A 21,471-nucleotide genomic window follows, 5' to 3' on the forward strand; every position below is an offset into this window, starting at 1 on the left:
CTTCGTTCTTCTAGAACGTAAGTTACATTTTTTATTGATTCAAACCCTTTCAATTTTTACTAGTTATATAAAAATAACATCGGACCTATATCGTTTAACACACTTAAAGGGTGTTTGGTTTCTATGGACTAATTTTTTGTTCATTCTATTTTAGTATAAAATTATTAAATATAAAAGCTAAAATATAGTTTTAATTTTATATTTAATAATTTAGAAACAAAAAATAAAATAAATGAAGGGACTAAAAATTGTCCTAAAAACAAACATCCCTTATTGTAAAAATATATACTCTACGGTTGATGTACTGATAGTTATCACATACCATAAATATTAGTATTCTATATATGTATTTGATTTTTTAAAAAAGAATACCTAGACATACTCATTTTGAGGTTAGTGTGTATTTAAATGCACTAGAATTAATAGTTAGCTGCTATAATTAGTTAAAGACATCCAAACAATTTAGTTAATAGTTTAGCTATTAACTACTTTTTAGCAAATTAAATAATAGTGAACTAGCTAATTTCACTAGCAATTTTTGACCAACTAACTATTAGTTCTAATGCATTTAAACACCTATTAAATATAAATTTTGAAAATAAAACTAGATTGGTGCTACGTCCAAAGTGCCTTACCAACCTAAACAAGTCAAACATGCCCTCTAGTCTGTACCTTAGAAACGCAATCCCACTGCCACTAGAAAGTGAGCGAGCGGACGCCGGACGCCCCACCACGCGCCGCTTCGTCGTTCATTGGCCCCGAGCATAAAGCAGCCCACAGAACAGAAAACAACAAATCAGCCGGTAAAAAAACAAAAATAGCCAACCGAGCGAGACAGAGGCACACAGCCGGACGCGCACCACGGTACCAGAGCACACACGGAGGTGCCACCGCGCGCCGCAGCCGGAGCATGGCGACGCCGCTGGCCGGGAAGGGCCCGATCGCGGCGGCGATCCCGCGGTCCCCACCCCCACTGGCCGAGGGCGGCGCGGGAGGGTCGGCGGCCGAGGCGCCCGTGCTCATCTTCGTCTACTTCCACAAGGCGATCCGCGCGGAGCTGGAGCGGATGCACGCCGCGGCGGTGCGCCTCGCCATGGGGCGCGCGGGCGGGGACGTGGCCACGCTCGAGGCGCGCTGCCGGTTCCTCTTCACCGTCTACAGGCACCACTGCGACGCCGAGGACGCGGTACGTAGTGCGGTTCCCAGCGCGCCGCCGCTGCTGTTCCTTGTCGCATTTTTTTTTTGTTTCGCAGTGGTTTCGTACTGAGACTGTGGCGGCTACGAGTGCCTCCATGTGCGTACGAGCCTGCGTAATTGTGGTGATTGCGGTGGGGAATTGTTCAGGGTTGCGGTATTGTCGCTTAGGCTCAGAGGATCCGCCATGGGTTGGATTTGGGCTGAATTGCGGTTGCGTCGACATGATCTGATAACATGAGTAGCTTTCAAGTGCAGGTAGTTAGATGATTATTCTCAATTGGAATTTGATATGCCTGTATATGTACAGGCCATGTGACTGTAAACAATTTAGCTGGCGTGTGACATCATGGTCGATTTACATGATTTTACTCGCTCTGATGTCGTCTAGTTATGTCTTAAACTAAAGCTGTCAACGGCATCTTACTTTTGCAGTTTCATCTCCAATCACACGTTTCATCGTGCTTGTTAGAGTAACATGGCTAATGCGAATTGTTTATAGTGGATACATTATTTATTTATTTTCTAAAAAAACAACTCCTTCCTGTTAGAATCTCAGTGTTTGGATAATTGGATCAAATGAAGGTTGCAATCCACACAGTGCAAATGTTACAAACAAATATGGACTATATGCAGTTACAACTACTGTTGGCCATACAGGGAAATGCTGGGCCTATTATACCATTTGTTCAAAGCATGGACCTTGTATAGTTACATGTTTTTACCATAGATAGATTAATTTCTGAAATGCCCATAGATTGGTATATTTGTGGAAATTTATTGGCCAACTATAAGGCCGTCGTGATGCACAGAACATTTGTGGTATACTGGTATAAGATTTTTCCGTTGATGTTTGCAGGTTATTTTTCCAGCACTTGACATTCGAGTGAAAAATGTCGCAGGGACATATTCTCTTGAACATAAAGGAGAAAATGATCTTTTCGCACATCTATTCACTCTGCTACAGTTGGATGTGCAGAATGATAATGCTATTAGGAGGGAACTTGCATCCTGTACTGGAGCAATTCGGACGTTTGTATCCCAACACATGTCCAAGGAAGAAGAACAGGTATTTTTGTTTCCCTTCATGCTTTGTCCTGCCATTTTGTATGTAATTTGATGAAATATTGAAATATAACAGCAGGCCTTCGGTTTCTATATCAAGTGGATGTATGACATATATAATAATAGTATTTCTGCAATCTGGTTCCTCTCTTTGATGCATGACACATGGTCACCTTTGAGACAAAAATGCATACATAGTTGTATAGTTTACTCCCATCTGTAGTTTTAAACAATTTTTTTCTGAGCAACAGGCTAGACATTATGAAGCTGTAGTAACTTCACAATTTGCATTAGTGCTAGTAGCTGGAACACGGGGCATATAATGGTGCTGTCTAATCATCCGAAAACTTTGTAGGTCTTCCCGTTACTCATCAAGAAGTTTTCACACGAAGAGCAAGCAGATTTAGTATGGCAGTTCTTATGTAGCATCCCTGTAAACATGATGGCAAAATTTCTTCCATGGATTTCTGCTTCTGTTTCTACAGATGAGAATCAAGATATTCTTGACTGCCTAAGTAAAATAGTTCCTGAAGAAAAACTCCTCCAAGAGGTCCTCATGATTATGGCATCACACATCTTAACTTCCCATTTGTAAAATTATTGGCGTATTTCACTTCAGTTTTTTACTTTGTGAAGGTTGTTTTCACGTGGTTTGGAGGGAAATCAGAAAGCAGTTCTACATGTGAGTCTAGCTCTGGCCAAACAGATAAACATGCACATTCACTTGAACACACCAAAATTGGAAAGAGGAAGTCTATAGAATCAAGTCAGCTTGTCACTCATCCAATTGATGAGATTCTGTATTGGCACAATGCTGTTCTGAGAGAACTGAGTGATATAGCAGAGGAGACTAAAAGGATACATCAGTCTGGAGATTTTTCTGACATAGCAGGATTTAATATGAGGCTGCAATTTATTGCAGATGTGTGCATTTTCCACAGGTATGAACCTTCAAATCTTAAATCATGTGAATCTTTTTTTTTATAGTGTTACTTGCTGTTACTTATTCAGCTGCACATTATATTACATGTGTTGTGACAACAAATTGTTAGTGTTCTTATACATGCTTTAGACACACCAGATGCCACAGTTAAGATGTGAAAATACTAGCCATATGCTAGAATATCTACTTTATTTTCTTCTCTATAATATAGATTATGATTTTGGTCAAAGCGCTTGATGTTTTAAATCCAACTATTTTTTTGTGCTTTCCGGTGAAGTCTGTCATCTTGATTTCTTAATTCCACCAGTTCATTTTTTTGTTAATCTGCAGTATTGCCGAGGATCAAGTTATATTCCCTGCAGTGGATGGTGAATTGTCCTTTGTGCAGGAGCATGCTGAAGAAGAACGGCGATTGAATAAATTTAGGAGTTTAATTGAACAAATTCAACTAGCAGGAGCCAAGTCAACTGTAGTTGATTTTCATTCAGAGTTATGCTCACAAGCTGATCAAATAATGCAGAAAATTGAGAGTCACTTCAATGATGAGGAAATAAAGGTTAGTTTACTACTAAAGAAGCTGGTACTGCTGTCCTATCAGCCAGAATGTTAACCTTACTTGCCCAACAGATTATCAGATCTTGTTTACCTTTATTACTCAGGTACTTCCTAAAGCTAGGATAAAGTTCTCACCGGAGAAACAGAGGGAACTTTTATATCAGAGTCTATGTGTCATGCCACTAAAGCTGTTGGAGCGTGTTCTACCATGGTTTATAGTGAAACTGAATGATGCAGAGGCAGTGTCTTTTCTTCAGAATATGCGGTTGGCAGGTTGTCTCTGTTATGTTCCTACTTCTCTCTTGAATAATAAAACAGTTTTCCGTACCTTTCCTAATTTTTTATATTTAATGAATACGTCGCAGCACCTTCCTCTGAAACTGCATTGGTTACTCTTCTCTCTGGCTGGGCGTGCAAAGGTCGTCTGGAGGACACATCCAACCCTGGAAAGTTCGTATGCATGGCATCAGGAGCGGTCACTTGTGCGTCAGATGGGAATGGTTTCAAAACATGCCAGTCACTCTGTCCATGTTATGTAAGTAGCAATGGAGCTTTTTCAAAACCAGTTAAGAGAGCAAGTCAAGGAGAATCTAGCACAAATACTGACAGAAATCATAGCTCACACAATGCTGCTACTGAAGCATCGCAATGTAACAACAGAGCCTGTTACATTCCCAGGTTAAGAGTAGAAAGTAGCTACCTTGGTGTTCATTCATCTACCCCTACAAAATCCTTTCGCCCTCTGTCTTTCAATTATGTTGCACCTTCATTATATTCAAGCCTTTTCTCATGGGACACAGATACACTAGTATCCGGCCCAGATAACATTTCTAAGCCAATTGATACCATATTCAAATTCCACAAGGCAATTCGCAAGGATTTAGAGTTTTTGGATTTGGAATCTGGAAAGCTTATTGACGGGAACGAGTCTTGCCTTAGCCAATTCATTGGAAGGTTTCGTTTACTGTGGGGTCTATATAGAGCACACAGCAATGCTGAAGATGAGATTGTATTTCCTGCTCTTGAATCGAAGGAGGCATTGCACAATGTTAGTCATTCATACACTCTTGATCACAAGCAGGAAGAAAAATTGTTCCAAGATATATCCACTGTACTATCTGAACTTTCTCAACTACATGATGGTTTGAGCTATCCTCTTGATGTTGAAGCTGGAACAAATGATATTTCAAGTAATGAGATTGATTGGGCTAGAAAGCGTAATGAACTTTTGACAAAGCTTCAAGGATTATGCAAATCTATCCGGGTCACGTTGTCAAATCATGTTCATAGAGAAGAACTTGAGTTGTGGCCATTGTTCGATAAACATTTTTCTGTAGACGAGCAGGATAAGATTATCGGTCATATAATTGGAACTACTGGTGCTGAGGTTCTGCAGTCAATGTTACCTTGGGTTACATCAGCACTTAGTTTAGAGGAACAGAACATGATGCTGGATACATGGAAGCAAGCAACCAAAAACACCATGTTTGATGAATGGCTAAATGAATGGTGGAAGGGACCTTCAACTTCATCTGACCCATCAGACAAGGCTTCTACTCCTTCAGAAGGTTTGTTCAGTTGGTTTTTCTCTCCTCTAGAATGGTGGACGGGGATTTCTATGTCACTGAGATATTTTTATTTGGCCTTGTAGAAAGTCATTTTCAGGAGAATCTTGAACAAAATGACCAGATGTTTAGGCCTGGTTGGAAGGACATTTTCCGAATGAATCAGAGTGAGCTCGAGGCTGAGATTCGAAAGGTCTCTCGAGATTCTACTCTTGATCCAAGGAGGAAGGCCTATCTGATCCAAAATCTCATGACCAGGTTTGTTATCTAAAAATAAAGTAAATAAGCTGATTGTTATCTCCCCTTAGGAATACAGAAAATAAGTCTGTATTATATGTGTTTTTAAATTTGTAAATTTCAGCCGTTGGATAGCTGCTCAGCAGAAATCACCACAACCAAGCGTCGAAGGACATAATGGATGTACACGACGACCTGGATGTGTTGCTTCGTACCGAGACCCAGGGAAACAAATATTTGGCTGTGAGCATTACAAAAGAAACTGCAAGCTTGTTGCTGCATGCTGCGATAAGTTATTCACTTGCAGATTCTGTCACGATAAAGTTAGTGACCATACAATGGACAGGTATCTTCACCACAACCATTCATTTTACCGTCCACACCTTTCCTGCTGAGGGATGCTTATGCACCTGTTGTGCTATTAGAATTTCAAGGTTTTCATTTTCACATCGAACCAATATCAATTAAGCATGACATTTTATTTGGAAATAGATGTTTGTGGTTGTGCCATGGACCTGTGCCTCCCTTGTGAAATGAATTGATTTTCTGTCATTGAATTTTCTAACTGAAGCTTTTATTTCCAGTGGGATACTTGGCTCTTAGTATACCAGCTTTGCATAATAAGGACAAAAGAACTTGTATTTGTATACTTGAACGACATTTTCTGTCATATGACTTGCTGATTGTTGTAACCTAGAAATCTGTTATGAAGAAAAAAAATGAATCAATTGTACTTTCCTTAATTTGCGGAGCTGCTATTTGTAGGAAATCAGTGATGGAGATGATGTGCATGCAATGTCTGAATGTTCAACCTGTTGGTCCAAATTGTCAATCCCCTTCTTGCAATGGACTGTCCATGGCCAAGTATTATTGTAGCATATGCAAGTTCTTCGATGATGAAAGGTAATTCTGTGCAGATCAACATTTTAGTTTATTCTGCACTAAACAATCCTTGTTTTTGTAGGGTGCACACATTTCTATTCCATAAATGCATGGTGGTCCAGTTTCCGCCATTACCCTTTGAAAGTTGAAACAATGATGATTTTTTTGTTAGCACCAAATATATGGATATTTTATTATAGTCCTATTGTCATATTCTACTTATGAACAGTAAATTGCCCCGTGCTATATTCTTCTCTAACTTCAGCTTCATGCAAAAAGTTCAAGCCACTAAAGTAGCGAGCTCTGAGGATCTAAGGGGGTGTTTGGTTTAAAGATTCAATCCATTCTTAATAAAGTGGTACATCATGAATTCATTCCACAAATTTGGTATAATGAACTTATTCCTCTTATTATTACTAATTATTAGACTATGAGAAATGAAATGGTGATGGATCAACTCATTACATTCCACAAACCAAACAAGAAAGTGAGGAGTGAGAACATGATGGACTACCTCATTCCTCAAACCAAACACGCTGTAAATGTGTTATGTGCCTCATTTGGTTTATTTACTTCATTGCATTATTACTTGAAGTTAAATTCTCGTCTGACGTGGTTCAATCTTTGAGATATTTTGCAATCCTAATTCTCGGTTGTTTCTCAGGAGTGTCTACCATTGTCCTTTTTGCAACTTGTGTCGCCTTGGGAGCGGATTGGGCACTGATTTTTTTCATTGCATGAAGTGCAATTGTTGCCTTGGCATAAAGATGATAGAACATAAATGCCGGGAAAAGATGCTAGAGATGAACTGTCCAATCTGCTGCGACTTTTTGTTTACATCGAGTGCACCAGTTAAAGGCCTTCCTTGTGGCCACTTCATGCATTCGGCTTGTTTTCAGGTATGGCAGTCTAGTTGCATTCTGGTTTGCTATTATGGACGGGGTAAGTGCTGTTCTAATTCTAATACATTCGACCTTACTATTTCAGGCATATACTTGTACCCACTACACTTGTCCAATCTGCTGCAAATCCTTGGGAGATATGACGGTAAACTACGCCGCTTAAGCATAAGGAGTTATTTTGCGTTCGCCATTTCGGTTTGTTCTGCCGTTGGCAGTCCATAGGCATACTATTATTGCGCTCTCTCTTCTCCAAAATAATTTGAGGGGTGACCAAGGACCCTTGTAGGCTTGAAGATCAATACTCCGTACATTCCAAATTATAGTTGATCTTAGTTTTGGACATGTTATTCTGCTCACAGTTCTCGACGATACATAAGTCCTACAGCGGTTTGCGCTTTTCTCCAGTCCAGTAAAATAGCTAATGTGACGTTTTTGTTTCTGAAGGTGTATTTTGGCATGCTTGATGGTTTGCTGGCTGCAGAACAGCTTCCTGAGGAATACCAGGACCGGTGCCAGGTAAACCATTATCGCAGTCCCGGTTTCATTATTTCATTCATATAGCTCACATTACGTTTATCATCGTTGCGTGGCTGTTTCAGGATATACTGTGTAACGACTGCGAGAGAAAAGGCAGGTCACGGTTTCATTGGCTCTACCACAAGTGTGGTTTCTGTGGTTCTTACAACACCAGAGTTATCAAGACTGATACGGCAGAGTGTTCTCGCCCTCTATAATTTCTTTTATGCAATCCATTTGTATATATATATCGACGGGGTAGAAACCTTGTGACCGTAGGTGTGATAGTTTTTTTATAGAGTGAACTGGGGGAGGAACCCCACCTGGATGTATTATGAGGAAAAAGTGACTGTGCACATGAGGAGTCTGAGAATTACTCGCTCCCGTCCCAAACTAACTGTATTTCTACGATTTGAAATATATTCGCTCATATATTTCCTGTGTTGCCCTTCAGCTGTTTCCTGGGAACATCTCGGTTTGTATCAGCGATACAGTTGGAGACCTTCTGAACACTGTCCCCAACTCAAGCCGACTCAGTTGAGCTGAAGAGCAAATAAATACTCAGGTTGCGATTGACATGGTACATTCTCGTCTGATCTTTTACTTGGAATGCTCTTCTTACAAGTATGAAGTATCCTCTTCAGTCCTCTGACCACAAGTAGAATCTTCCAGAGACCCAGAGATCCTAGATTGCGAGCACCTAATATTTTTTTTTGGTATGCCAACGTGTCACATATCTCTTACGAATTGATCGGACACATTACGTAGTCAGCAGCAGCACCGGGCGCACTATCACCGCTGCTGCTGCTGCATGGATACTCCAAATACGCGTGTCTCCAAGAGGCGGCGATTCCTGGACTGCAGGCCAGGTTTCAGAAACTTGACTGCTGCTTCGATCAGCCGAGCCTTGTTCCTGCTGGACACTGACCTTGGGCTCTTAACAGGCGATGCCACCTTGTGTGCGTGCCTTCGTGCCCACAATGGCCGTGTATATGTAAGTATGTAACGTTGAGCTGACCTGCATTGCCGTGGCGGCGGTCGTATCGTTTTGAGATTTCGAATATGTTTAAACGTAAAAATGAAAAAAGGATACAGGTTTGATGACCTTGACCTAGCCCCGGCCATGTAATAGCATTAGAGAGTGGGTCGTGGTTTGGGCCTGCGCGCCTTTAAACTGTATTGGGCTTGGCCCATGTACAGGAACCAAACACATGGTACAAAATCTAGGTATTGTGAAATACTTCTGCCACTGCCACTACTGCCAGCCTGCCAGGGATCTATTTGTAAAAAGACAATGACAAAATTGACATCAAAGCGAAAAAGAAAGAAAAAACACCCTGTCCTCACCAGTTCAACGCCTCTTCTCCGTTCACCCGGCGTGTGCTCTGCCTCTCTCTCTCTCTCGTGCAGCGACCGCCGACGCGCTTCGCCAGACCTTCGCCGGCGACGAGCACTCACCAGGTATGCGCACCCTCTCTCTTCCGCTCCTTCTGCGCGGAACCGATAAAACTGGAACCCTAGCCTTAACTATTTGGCTTTCTGTATTTGGATCTGATCTACTTACAACTGTACGCATTCGTACTACCTGGTTCCTTTGCAAGGAATACTGTGTGTGCAAGTGTACGCCGATGACCCATGTCCCTTTCTGGGTCTGGCCTGTGTAATGGTAGTGGTTTTTTACCACTTCGCTGTGGCTGTGGGCTGATTGAATCCAGTTCATTCTCCTGCACATTCTGTTACTTCTAGATAGATTTATGTGCTGCGTGGTTCGGTTAGGTTCTACGTTTCCACCTGTGGCACTGTTGCTGATAAGTTACCAAACCTTTGTGGGTACTGCTTGAGTGTGCCGGTCACTGTAGGCTAAGTCGTCCTGGCCTTAAGCCTCGATGAGATCTATTACTTGTAGAATTTAACGTGGTGAGATCTCGTCGGTGATTAGATTATCATTTGTCATTGAGTGTGCTTTTGTGCCTTGATGTTTGAGTGTGCTTTTGTGCCTTGATTATTGAGTGTGCATCCGATGATTATTGGTGCGGCGGAACCATCTAAATTTCGGCTTCCATTAATTATGTTTTTGCACTGTTGTTTTATTCCTCGACCCTTGTTCCATGGACTGGTTGACTGCACTATGGACTGTCGATTTAGTATGGACAGCGTTCCACATAATCACCAGAGATACTCTAACCTATTTTATTAATCTGTACCTGTAGGGAGGGCCTGGATTTTGTTCATTTTTTTTCTTAAGTGCCTTTTTTTCTGTGAATAACCCATGTAGGGCGTGAAAATGTCAACAAGCTCTTTGAAAGAACCCAATGTTTCTCAATCAAAAGACGTGGAGAATGGAAATGACAATTCTGTGAAATCCTGCATTAGCAAGCCTGTGTTGAATGGCAACAAATGTGCCAACAAGGAACAAAATGTTCCGTCTTGTTGCCCTGGCGCTGTGACAAATGGAAACGAGGCTGGAAATGCAGACGTGGAGTACATTGATTCTGAGAATCTAGTGGATCTACCAGATGTTGATGCAGCTCTATGTGTATGGCACCTGTTTGCATATTTGTGATATTTTATTGGACAGATTGGTTTCTCTTTGTTTTTAGTTCTAGTCAAAGCTAAGTTTTATTGTTTCTACTTTTTCAACAGACCTTAGTTAAAAGGTTGGATTCAAAGGACTGGGTTATGACATGTGAAGCTCTCAACAATGTTCGTCAGTTGGCGATGTATCACAAGGAAAGATTGCAGGAGCTGCTGTAAGTTGTTTCCATCATATTATATGCACAAGAAATGTGTTTCCCCGTTGGAAAATTCTTCACATATCTTTTGGAACCACTTATCCATGCCAATGACAGAGAATATCATATCTCCTTTGCTAATTGTTTAGCACGAACTGTTTGAATGCAGGGAGCCTCTAGTTCCTCTTATCGTGAAATCTGTGAAGAACCCAAGAAGTGCTGTATGCAAAACAGCACTGATGACTTGTGCTGACATCTTTAAGGTCTATGGTGACCTACTGGTTGAGTCTATTGATCCACTGGTGAGTATCGCTATTCATTTAAAATTTCTTGTATTAGCTAAAAGGTCTTTGAAAACATCTTTCTGTCAACTGCTGCATTCACAGCTAGTGCAGCTGTTTCTAAAGGCTTCACAAGATAAGCGTTTTGTCTGTGAAGCTGCTGAGGCAGCTCTTACATCGATGACAAGTTGGATCTCCCCATTACTACTGTTACCAAGAATGCAGCCCTACCTCAAGAACAGGAATCCGCGGGTTCGAGCAAAAGCATCAGTGTGTTTGAGCAAGAGTGTACCTTGCTTAGTAAGTGAACTTTCTTGCCTGAAAATTTTATACAGCTGCAGCTTCTGTAACCCAATTCTTATTGTAAAAGGAACTTAAGATAGGAATGGATAAGCTGAACCTAGTTGACATGGTATTCCAGATATTTTAAGTTTATTTTCAGATCCTTCGTTCTATGTTCTAAACATTGAACAGCCTGTGTCAAAAAGCTGAACCTAGTTGGCATGTTATTCATTTGATGGTTGAGAATATTAAGACAGATGTGCTTTTAGCTGTAGGCTGTATGTTATTCATGTTTGAACTCATACTTTGATGGCATCTTCAATAGAGCAACAGTGAGATTGGATACATCAATTTGTGCACTATAGAGCTACATCTACATGCACCAACCAGTATTTGTTGCCTAGCATTTGAGGGATGCATTGTTATTCTTATTGTTTAACAACAATGGTATTCTCTTTTTGTCCAGGATGTGCAGGGAATCAGAGAATATGGAATGGATAAGCTCGTCCAGATTGCAGCAACCCAACTCAGTGACCAGCTTCCTGAATCAAGAGAGGCTGCTCGCAACCTGGCACTGGAACTACAGGTATTATATGAGAAGTCTCAGGCCTCCACCTCTGACGAAAATGAGGGTGAACCTTCTGTCTCACAAGATGCTGAGTCATGGGAGGCTTTCTGTCAGTCCAAGCTTTCTGCCTTAAGCGCCCAAGCCATCCTTCGCGTGACCTCTACTACTCCAAAAGAGGGTGTCGCCTCTACTTCAAATGCTACAAAAGAGGGTGTCACGGCGGCCCCAAAAGAAGGTTTGGATGTGGATTGCTAGCATGAGGCACACAAGCCCACAATGAGTTTGTAGATGCGATCAGAGCGCGATTGTCCACCCCCTTCGGTTTTTTTGATGTACATGCTTATGGCTGGTCCTTGGTTACATCCAGTTGGGAATCGGTTGATTATTGGTTCGGGAATTCAGGTGTGACCGCGGTGTTAATATTGGTTGGGACATATATCTGCTATAGTTGATTGTATAATCATTTTGTTCCACTACTTGGTATTTGTTTCGCCAGGTGAACGTAGAATTTGACCCACGGTCAGTGTTATATACAGTCCTCTTTCTGCCACATCGGGTGCAGGTTATGTTATTTTTGAAGGAGATGTCATTGGCATTCGTGCGCCACCCTTATGTTGTACTCTCTCTCCGTTTTAAATCATAAGTCGTTTTGACTTTTTTTTAAGTATATAGCTTTTGTTATGCATCTAGATATAAGTTGTCTATAAAAGGCCTATAACTTTGGAGGGAGTAGAACTTTATGGTGTTCATTCTGGTATTTACAGCATGTCTCTGCTTTCGTTGTGGTATCGAAATGGCAAACCACCAGTCTTGTGTCGTCGCCAACATGTTATATTCCGTTGCAGGACACTGACAGTATGACCTTGGCATCATGCCGGTGCTTGTTGGTGGTTGACGGCTTGACTTGACATGGTTCTTACCCGTGTATATGGCATGAGCATTTTGCTGCCTGAAGTTTCGTGGATTTTGATGCCGGTCGGTGCTTAGCCGAAGGTTTGCTTAGAAGCAAGGGAGGCAAAATCTCCTTGTTATTTAAAATTAAATAGCAAGAGGTTTTTTAGCCTCTCCATTTCCCTTACTCCCAATTCCCAAACAAAACAAGCCCTAAAAGCAATACTGCTTCCGGCAAACTCGTTTGTTTAACAGAGCGGGGATATACAGGTCAAGAACAGTTTGATTTGCTTCACTGGACACGTTATGTGTCTACACCCGCCAATCGGATCATTTGAGGTCATCGTGCACAACGAGTATTCAATCGAAATGTTTCCTACCAAGTTTGTACTTATCCGGGCCAAATCTGCAGGAGCCCAGAAATAACGAACTCCCACGCGGATCCAGAGCCCATCCTCTGTATTTTTGCTTGGTCGTTCAGGGCACCAGGCCAGGCCACCAGCACATCGTCCGTCTCGCTCGAGTCTCGACGGTGTTTGACCATTCCCCGGCCATGTAGGCATGTACGCGGAAACGGCGCCACGGGAGGCATGCAAGAAGGGATTACCGGTCGTCCGTTGACTGTGTCGCTGTCGTCAGTACGAGTAAAAAAAAGGCGAAGCTAATACGATCGACGTACGCACGTACGTGTCATTGTGTCAAAGCGGACGGACGGACGACACGCAGTATCTACCTTTGTACATACTATAGAATGTAGCGAATCACCGAGCCCCACGTGCAGCATACTGTAGTGTAGGGTACAGGAGGTACAGGACTACTCTCCTGGCATGTGTGTAGTGTAGACGAGTTCCATCAGTAAAGCCTTTTCTTTTTTTTTTCTTGGATTTGATCTGCATTGCATGGTCTTGCCACCATAATGCCTTTGCGGCGGTATATCCGCGGAAAGCTGACAAGCGGGCCCGACGGCGTCGTGACCGTGCATGTAGTACCCGGAAGCGGAACACACACCTCTTGCTCCGCCTGGACAGTGGATAACTGGATACCGTACCGGAGACGGCTATCGCCTGAGCTAGCTTTTGGATCTGGGAGGCGCAGAGAACATGCAAGGCACGCGTTACATGCGAGCAGAGCTAACGCTAGATAGATCAGATGTACGTGCGATGCTCCACCCAACAGAAACAGACCTTGCTGCCACAAATCTGTTCGTCTATCCGGAGTTCCGGACTGTGGTGTGTGGTGGTGCCCGGACTGCCACACTACTAGTAACTGGCGGCCTAGCATGACCACCATAACGCGTGATAATCCAAAGATTTTTTTTAATGGGTGTGGTGACGGTGATTGGGTCAGAAAGAGGGCCCGAAAAGTTGCAGGCCCTCTTTCCCTTCGTTCCAGCATGGATAGTAGGCGGCGTTGCCCCGCGCCCAGCGGTGGTGCTGGTGGGCTGGGGTTGTCGACCCCAGCGCCGGAGGAGAGGAGAGGAGAGGAGAGGAGGTGGGGGTCCAAAGAATTTGAACGCGACACGTCCTGGGCTCCTGGCCCAGCCATGCGCCGCCAGTCGACTCCGGACTCCATCTCCCCTCTCGATCCGACCGTCCATTGGGTAGCCCCCCAAGAAAAGCACCACGACCGGATCAAATACCCGCCACGGGCGCCCTTCTTCGCAGGCTTTGCCAGCTGCTGTGCTACCCGCAGTGTACGTAACGTACGTACTACTCGGGAAATGGATCGGGACAGGCACTGGACGATAACGGCGTCGAACATTCAACGGCACACAGTGTCGTCAGGTAATGGAAAAAGCTGATAATGAACTAGTAGCACTAAGCACGCCAACTGTACAAACCACAAATAGACGCAGCAACCTGAGGCGGGGAAACGAACGAGGGGTGAAGAAAAAGCTCCTAGGCTAGGGCATACGACATGAGCCAAGGCGCACCTACCCAGCTCGATGGACTGGACTAGAGCCCCGAGCTGTGAATTCTCGCCACGACGTACGCCAGGTGGTTTGGACTTGGAGCTTGCATTGGGAACTCAGGCAGCGCCGCGCCGGCTAGCTGGTGAATGAATGACCCGGTGTGCTCGTGGTCCGTGGAGCTAGTCGTCCGGCACTCGGTACGCGTCGGCGGTGATCTCGGTCAGCCACAGCCCCGGGAACAGCGACTGCACAAGGGAAAACGAACAGTTTATTATTCTTGCACACAACAATCATGTCCGGTCCGATAGAATATGCATTCGTATTACTACCTAGTGGCAACTGGCAAGCAAGCTTAAACGGAACCGTATCGAGCGGATAAACACACAGAGTCACAGAGACACAGACAGTCGTAAAATAGGAGCCGGATTGAATAATAAACTAGTAATTAATTAACTAGAGCGGTTTGGACCGGGAGGGCAGTTCGGGGAGAAATCGCCTTACATCGACGTGCCGCTGCACGGCGCGCGGCCGCTTCCGGGGCCGCCGCCGCGGCCGGGCGCCCGTCAGCGCGTAGATGTCCTCCTCGATCTCCTCCGCCGCCAGAGGCACGGAGAAGGGAGCGCGCCTGCGCCGCTTACGCGACGACGGGGGCGGTGCCGGCGGGGACGGCGACGCGGCCCACGACCTGGCGGCGGCGGGCCGCCTCGGCGTGCGCTCCCGCAGGTTCCACGGCCTCGTGGCAGCGTCCGGCTGCGGGGGCGCAGCAGGTGCGGGAGGAGCAGGCGGTGCCCTGAGCTCGGGCTCGCAGTCCGTCCCGGGCGGCGGTGGTGGCGGACTCGCGGGGGTAGTAGCCTTGGACGGCGGAGGGCGAGGAGCGGGCGGCAGCGCGGCGGTGCCCCTGCTGCTAGGCCGGTGGGGCTCGCGGAGCCGGTCCGCCGCGTCGCGCAGGTGGCCCATGAGCTTGGCCCGGAGCGCCTCGATCCCGCCGTCGTATGGCGTGGCGTCGGCCTTGGCCCCGATGGCTTGGGCCCGGCGGTGGGACGAGGAAGACCGGCGGCGATCGCGGGCGCCGCAGCCACCGCCGGCCGCGGCCTTGGGCGAGGGCATGCGGTGGGCGGCTGGTGAGGCCTGATGCGCCCATGGCTCGGCGAGGTGGTGCGGCGCGGCTGATGGAGGCTTGGCCCGCGGATCTGCCGTGGCCGCCATGGCCGTCAGTCAGCCCGGCTCGCGGAGGCAGCGGGTGGGCTGCGCGCGTCGCCGACGACGAGGGCGAGCGTCGGGTGTGAGGGGTAGGAGGAGGAGGCGAGAAGGTATTGAGACCACAGGGGATGGGGTCGTCGCTCGGTCCCTCGAGTTTTGTTACGGGTGCCAGGCGGTGGCGTCGCGAGGGCAGCCTGGTAATTGTCCAGCCAGAACTCGCGGCTCGGAGGTTTCGGCCCTAGTATAGAGGACCAACGACTGCCTCAGCCCATGCCCGCGCTGCCTCTTACCCACTGAATCGTGGGTCCTTTCCATAGACCTTCCCCATGTGTCAGCGTGGAGCCACCGGTGCCGCTGGGGCTGGCGACGGGAAAGGGAATTGGGCGGAGGAGGCCAGGCCAGTCTGTTGCGCGGCGCGACCACCAGACCAGACGCCGGCAGGCGGAAGCCGAGTGTGGCACAGTGTCCGTGAGGGCGAGGGGGCTGGGCCCGCGCGGCAGGGAGCATCCATGCACTGGTCCTCCTACCGTACGTGGTTGGACGCGTCGGGTTTCCAACCGGCACCTCGGCTAGACAAAATAATATTAACTCGTTAGTTTGCTCGATTTATAGTTAGATTGATTGAGATCGACTTGGCTTATTTTAATTTTATCACGAGCTAAGTTAGTATATCGGCTCAGTTTACTAACGAATCAGCCCAACATAAACTTAAATATTAGCTCAAATGAGCTATCATTTATCAGCAAAACAAAGCATACATTTGAACTAATAAATGATGAGCTATATTAATTTAGAGTTTAATTTATTTATATGAAATTATGAGCATTATTACTCATTTATATATATATATATATATATATATATATATATATATATATATATATATATATATATATATATATATATATATATATATATATATATATATATATATGTCTGTACTCCATGTTGCCTGCTTAAACATATTCAATATCCACTTCCACTAAATTGATTAACCCTCGCGTGCTTCCACGCCGCTTGCTTTTCTTGCCTCTCGTGTTACCTCAGCTCACCTTGATCGGCAGCGGTTTCCCTCCTTTACTAACATTTTTTGTTTTTTTTTGGTTTTTCAATCTGGTTGAATGTAAAAAAAAAATATACATATTTATTATTATAAAAACAGTATAGATCAATTATAAAATATTTTTGTACTATTTTACAAAAACTTTTCAACCTTTTTTTAAAAAACTAATCATAAAAATGGTTTTTTTTCAATAAGATAGAAAAAGGGTGGTGAAATAGTATGCCTAACCAGTAACCAATGCTACTTTGCTTGCTACGTGCCCACGTGAACCTAGCGTACTGTACTATAAAAGGATGAAATTGTCGACTACCAAAGGATTTCTCCAGATATTTGCGTAAATCCATGAAACGTTTTGAGTCTGCACGAACAGAGTAAGGAAGGAGGCGACAGATCATGTGTTAATCTAATTTCGTTCCGAAACGGTGGATTAAGGGCATGTTTGGTTTGTTACCTCAATTGTCACACTTTGCCTAACTTTTCTGTCTAAGGTTAGTTATTTAATTTGAACGACTAACCTTAGGCAAAGTGTGACACATTTAGATACAAACCAAACATACCCTAAATATGATACTTACAAAGATAGAATACGAGGCGTGGCGCTGTCGCGTTTGAGATCACAGGATGTTACGACGACCGGACCGGGTGCCTGGCTGTCGTGAAAAGGTCAACCAATTCGACGGATACCGTCACGGCCGGGACGGTCCCTCTTCTTTTGATTTGACAACGAATTACTTGGCGGGCGACACGTGCAAGGAACGGGATAAGATTGTGGCATAGAAACAGCATGCTGTATGTACTTCAGACACCGACCAGTCGCGTTGCTTGAAATTACGGGTGCAAATGGATGGGACCAGAGAGGATAACATATTTTCTATATTCTAATTCTATTTTTATCATTGGATTCGGATTTGAGCAGATATTATGTGGTTGTGAATATGGATATGACTATTTTAAAATGTCGGAAATGGTGCGGAGTCGGAGTAGAAGCATGGTAAAAGCGGATTTCAAAGTTCGGATAATACATATTATACATCTACTTTTTATAGTGGCCAATAATTGATAAATTAATGTTTAATAATTGGCATCGTAACTTGAATATAGTTATAATAAATAACTAAGTAGGTAAATAATAAATAGCATTATGTCACAGTGTCAGTGTGTGATGGGTTGATCGCTAATTGATTTATGTTGGCTTGTTGCCTCTTGGGCTATGGTGGCGATTGATTTCTACCGTGTATAGCGTTCCATTTCCTGTTCTATTTTAATAATAAATAGCATTACGTCACAGTGTCAGTGTCAGACACCGACGAGTTGCGTTGCTTGAAATTACTGGTGCAAATGGATCGGGCCAGAGCAGATAACATCTTTTGTATATTCTAATTCTATTTTTATCATTGGATTCGGATCTGAGCATATATTATGCGGTTGTGGTCTTGTGGATATGGATATTTTAGAATGTCGGAAATGGTGTGGAGTCGGAGCGAAAGCATAGTAGAAGCGGAATTCAAAGTTCGGATAATACATATTATACATCTACTTTTTATAGTGGCCAATAATTAATAAATTAAAGTTTAATAATTGACAGCGTAACTTGAATATAGTTATAATAAATACTCCCTCCATTTCGCTTTAGTTGTCGCTCGATAGTGCAAAATTTAACTATCCAGCGACAACTAAAAAGAAACGGAGGGAGTAACTAAGTAGGTAAATAATAAATAGCATTATGTCACAGTGTCAGTGTGTGATCGGCTGATCGCTAATTGATTTATGTTGGCTTGTTGCCTCTTGGGCTGGGGGTGGCGATTGATTTCTACCGTGTATAGCATTCCATTTTCTGTTCTACCGTATAGAAATTTCAATTTTATATGGGTAATAATCAATCATTGTTGACTGACTCTATGTCTCTTTGTATTTGACAAACTAATCGGATATTATCCTATTTTAAGCATCGGATAATCTGCGTTCAAATATCGGATATCCCATATCCGCTGAATTTTGGTGATACCATATCCTACTCCACGTCCCCACGAAAATCGAATTCGGATTATCCACGTCCACATGGATATAATAACTCCTCCACCATATATGTATAATTAGGATTCGAATTTGATCAGATTTGATAATTATCCTCACCACTTTCACCCCTACTTGAAATAAGAATACAAAGCTAGATCGATTTATGAGACTGAAAGGGAAATGTGCCCTTGGGCCATTTCTAAGTATTTTGGTGATTGAGTGCCAACACAAGTGCTTAAATGTGAATTCATGCTTATGGATGGACAAAGTGCAAAACAAGAGCAAAGGTATGTTTCTAAGTCTTAGTACATTGGTTTTGTGTACTAATATACTTGTCTAAGTATTAGAAACAGAAAAAAGAAGAAAAGAGAAGAGTTGGCTGTGTACAGTCAAAAGGCTGTTTCGGTCTGGGGCACCGGACTGTCCGGTGGTGCACCGGACAGTGTCCGGTGCGCCAGGCTGCCTCGGCGCGAAGTGGCCGCTCTCGGGAATTCGCCGACGGCGTACGGCTAAAATTCACTGGACTGTCCGGTGTGCACCGGACTGTCCGGTGAGCCAACGGTCAGCCGGACCAACGGTCGGCCGCGGAATCCGCTCGCGACACGTGGCCGAGCCAACAGTCAGAAGGGGGCACCGGACTGTCCGGTGTGCACCGGACATGTCCGGTGCGCCAACGGCTCTCTGGCGCCCAACGGTCGGCAGCGCCAGTTAAGGAAGGAAATCGGGCACCGGACAGTGTCCGGTGTGCACCGGACTGTCCGGTGCACCCGACGACAGAAGGCAAGAAAGGCCTTTCAGATTTGCTCTCAACGGCTCCTAGCTGCCTTGGGGCTATAAAAGGGACCCCTAGGCGCATGGAGGAAAACATCAAGCAACCTTAGAGCATTCTTGATCATCCACACTCAGTCTTTGCGCATTCGTTTGTCATTCTCAGTGATTCGAGCTCCGTTCTAGTGAGAACTTTGAGATAGTCTTTTGAGCTCGATTCTTGGCCGTGTGTGTGCGCATTTTGCTGTGGATTTGTGTGTGTTGCTTCCCTCCCTTACTCCGTATTTCTTTGTGAATCTCAAGTGTAAGGGCGAGAGACTCCAAGTTGTGGAGATTCCTCGCAAACAGGATATTGAAAGGAAAAGCAAAACACTGTGGTATTCAAGTTGGTCTTTGGACTGCTTGAGAGGGGTTGATTGCAACCCTCGTCCGTTGGGACGCCACAACGTGGAGTAGGCAAGCGTTGGTCTTGGCCGAACCACGGGATAAACCACTGTGTCACCACTGTGTTTGATCTCTTGTGGTATTGTGTTTTGTTGAGACTCCTCTCTAGCCACTTGGCAATTATTGTGCTAACACTTAACAAGTTTTTGTGGCTATAAGTTTGAGTTTCCCAGGATCACCTATTCACCCCCCCCTCTAGGTGCTCTCAATTGGTATCAGAGTCGTTCTCTTCACAAAAGGGACTAACCGCCCGAAGAGATGGATCCTAAAGGGAAGGGAATCGTGATCAACGACAAGGAGAAGGAGTCCTTCGTCAACGAGCCAAGGGATGACAAGTCCAACGACTCGGGCTCGGGCCACAGACGCAAAGATGGGAAGAAGAGGAAGACAAGACGCATCAAGGAGATCGTCTACTACGACAGCGATGAGTCTACTTCCTCCCAAAAGGACGACGACCACAACGAATACGAGAGAAAGAAACCGGTCAATTCGAACTTTTCTTTTGATTACTCTCGTATTCCTCAAAGTACTAATGCTCATTTATTATCTATTCCACTTGGTAAACCTCCTCATTTTGATGGAGAGGACTACGGATTTTGGAGTCACAAAATGCGTAGTCACTTGTTCTCTCTCCATCCTAGCATATGGGAGATTGTAGAAAGTGGAATGCACTTTGATAGTACGGATAGTCCCATGTTTATTAATGAACAGATTCATAAAAATGCACAAGCTACTACTGTGTTGCTAGCCTCTTTGTGCAGGGACGAGTACCATAAGGTGAGCGGCTTGGACAATGCCAAACAGATCTGGGACACCCTCAAGATCTCTCATGAGGGGAATGATGTCACCTTACTCACCAAGATGGAGTTGGTGGAGGGCGAGCTTGGACGGTTCGCAATGATAAGGGGCGAGGAGCCAACTCAAACATACAACCGGCTCAAGACCCTTATCAACAAAATAAGGAGCTACGGAAGCATGCGATGGACGGATCACGACGTCGTCCGCCTAATGCTAAGGTCATTTACCATTCTTGATCCTCATTTGGTGAACAATATTCGTGAAAATCCCGGGTACACCAAGATGTCGCCCGAAGAAGTTCTTGGGAAATTCGTTAGCGGGCGAATGATGATCAAGGAGGCAAGGTACGTGGACGACGCCTTGAATGGTCCGATCAACGAGCCGCAACCCCTTGCTCTCAAGGCAACACGAAGCAAGGAGGCGCTACCTAGCAAGGTGGCACAGATTGAGGCGGCCGGACTTAATGATGAAGAGATGGCTCTCATCATCAAAAGATTCAAGACGGTGCTTAAAGGTCGCAAGGGACAGCCAAGCAAGACCAAAGCCAAGGGGAAGCGCTCATGCTTCAAATGCGGTAAGCTTGGTCATTTTATTGCTAACTGTCCCTACAATGATAATGATCAGGATCAAGGGAACAAGAGGGAGAAAAAGAAGAAC

The 21,471-nt window shown here is 44.7% G+C and overlaps 3 protein-coding genes across 3 annotated transcripts; 2 read left to right on the forward strand and 1 right to left on the reverse strand.

Moving 5' to 3' along the window:
* Positions 1-783: 783 nt before the first annotated feature.
* LOC103630692 (zinc finger protein-related) lies at positions 784-8,305 on the forward strand. Its single transcript, XM_008651747.3, has 14 exons — positions 784-1,186; positions 2,054-2,263; positions 2,615-2,809; positions 2,896-3,200; positions 3,533-3,758; positions 3,862-4,030; positions 4,123-5,325; positions 5,409-5,580; positions 5,684-5,905; positions 6,325-6,462; positions 7,106-7,340; positions 7,429-7,488; positions 7,788-7,859; positions 7,943-8,305. The coding sequence occupies exons 1-14, from the start codon at positions 911-913 to the stop codon at positions 8,075-8,077; spliced, it is 3,618 nt and encodes a 1,205-aa protein (XP_008649969.1). The 5' UTR covers positions 784-910; the 3' UTR covers positions 8,078-8,305.
* A 915-nt stretch (positions 8,306-9,220) lies between these two features.
* Positions 9,221-12,340, forward strand: LOC100273726 (uncharacterized). Its single transcript, NM_001148136.1, has 6 exons — positions 9,221-9,320; positions 10,135-10,395; positions 10,503-10,609; positions 10,761-10,893; positions 10,978-11,172; positions 11,621-12,340. The coding sequence occupies exons 2-6, from the start codon at positions 10,144-10,146 to the stop codon at positions 11,975-11,977; spliced, it is 1,044 nt and encodes a 347-aa protein (NP_001141608.1). The 5' UTR covers positions 9,221-9,320; positions 10,135-10,143; the 3' UTR covers positions 11,978-12,340.
* Positions 12,341-14,398: 2,058 nt separating this feature from the next.
* LOC111347728 (uncharacterized) lies at positions 14,399-15,813 on the reverse strand. Its single transcript, NM_001357733.1, has 2 exons — positions 15,027-15,813; positions 14,399-14,770 (listed from the first exon to the last, which is right to left on the reverse strand). The coding sequence occupies exons 1-2, from the start codon at positions 15,729-15,731 to the stop codon at positions 14,705-14,707; spliced, it is 771 nt and encodes a 256-aa protein (NP_001344662.1). The 5' UTR covers positions 15,732-15,813; the 3' UTR covers positions 14,399-14,704.
* Between the last annotated feature and the right edge of the window lie 5,658 nt (positions 15,814-21,471).

Source organism: Zea mays, chromosome 6 (assembly GCF_902167145.1).
Source record: "Zea mays cultivar B73 chromosome 6, Zm-B73-REFERENCE-NAM-5.0, whole genome shotgun sequence".
NCBI classification, from domain to species: domain Eukaryota; kingdom Viridiplantae; phylum Streptophyta; class Magnoliopsida; order Poales; family Poaceae; genus Zea; species Zea mays.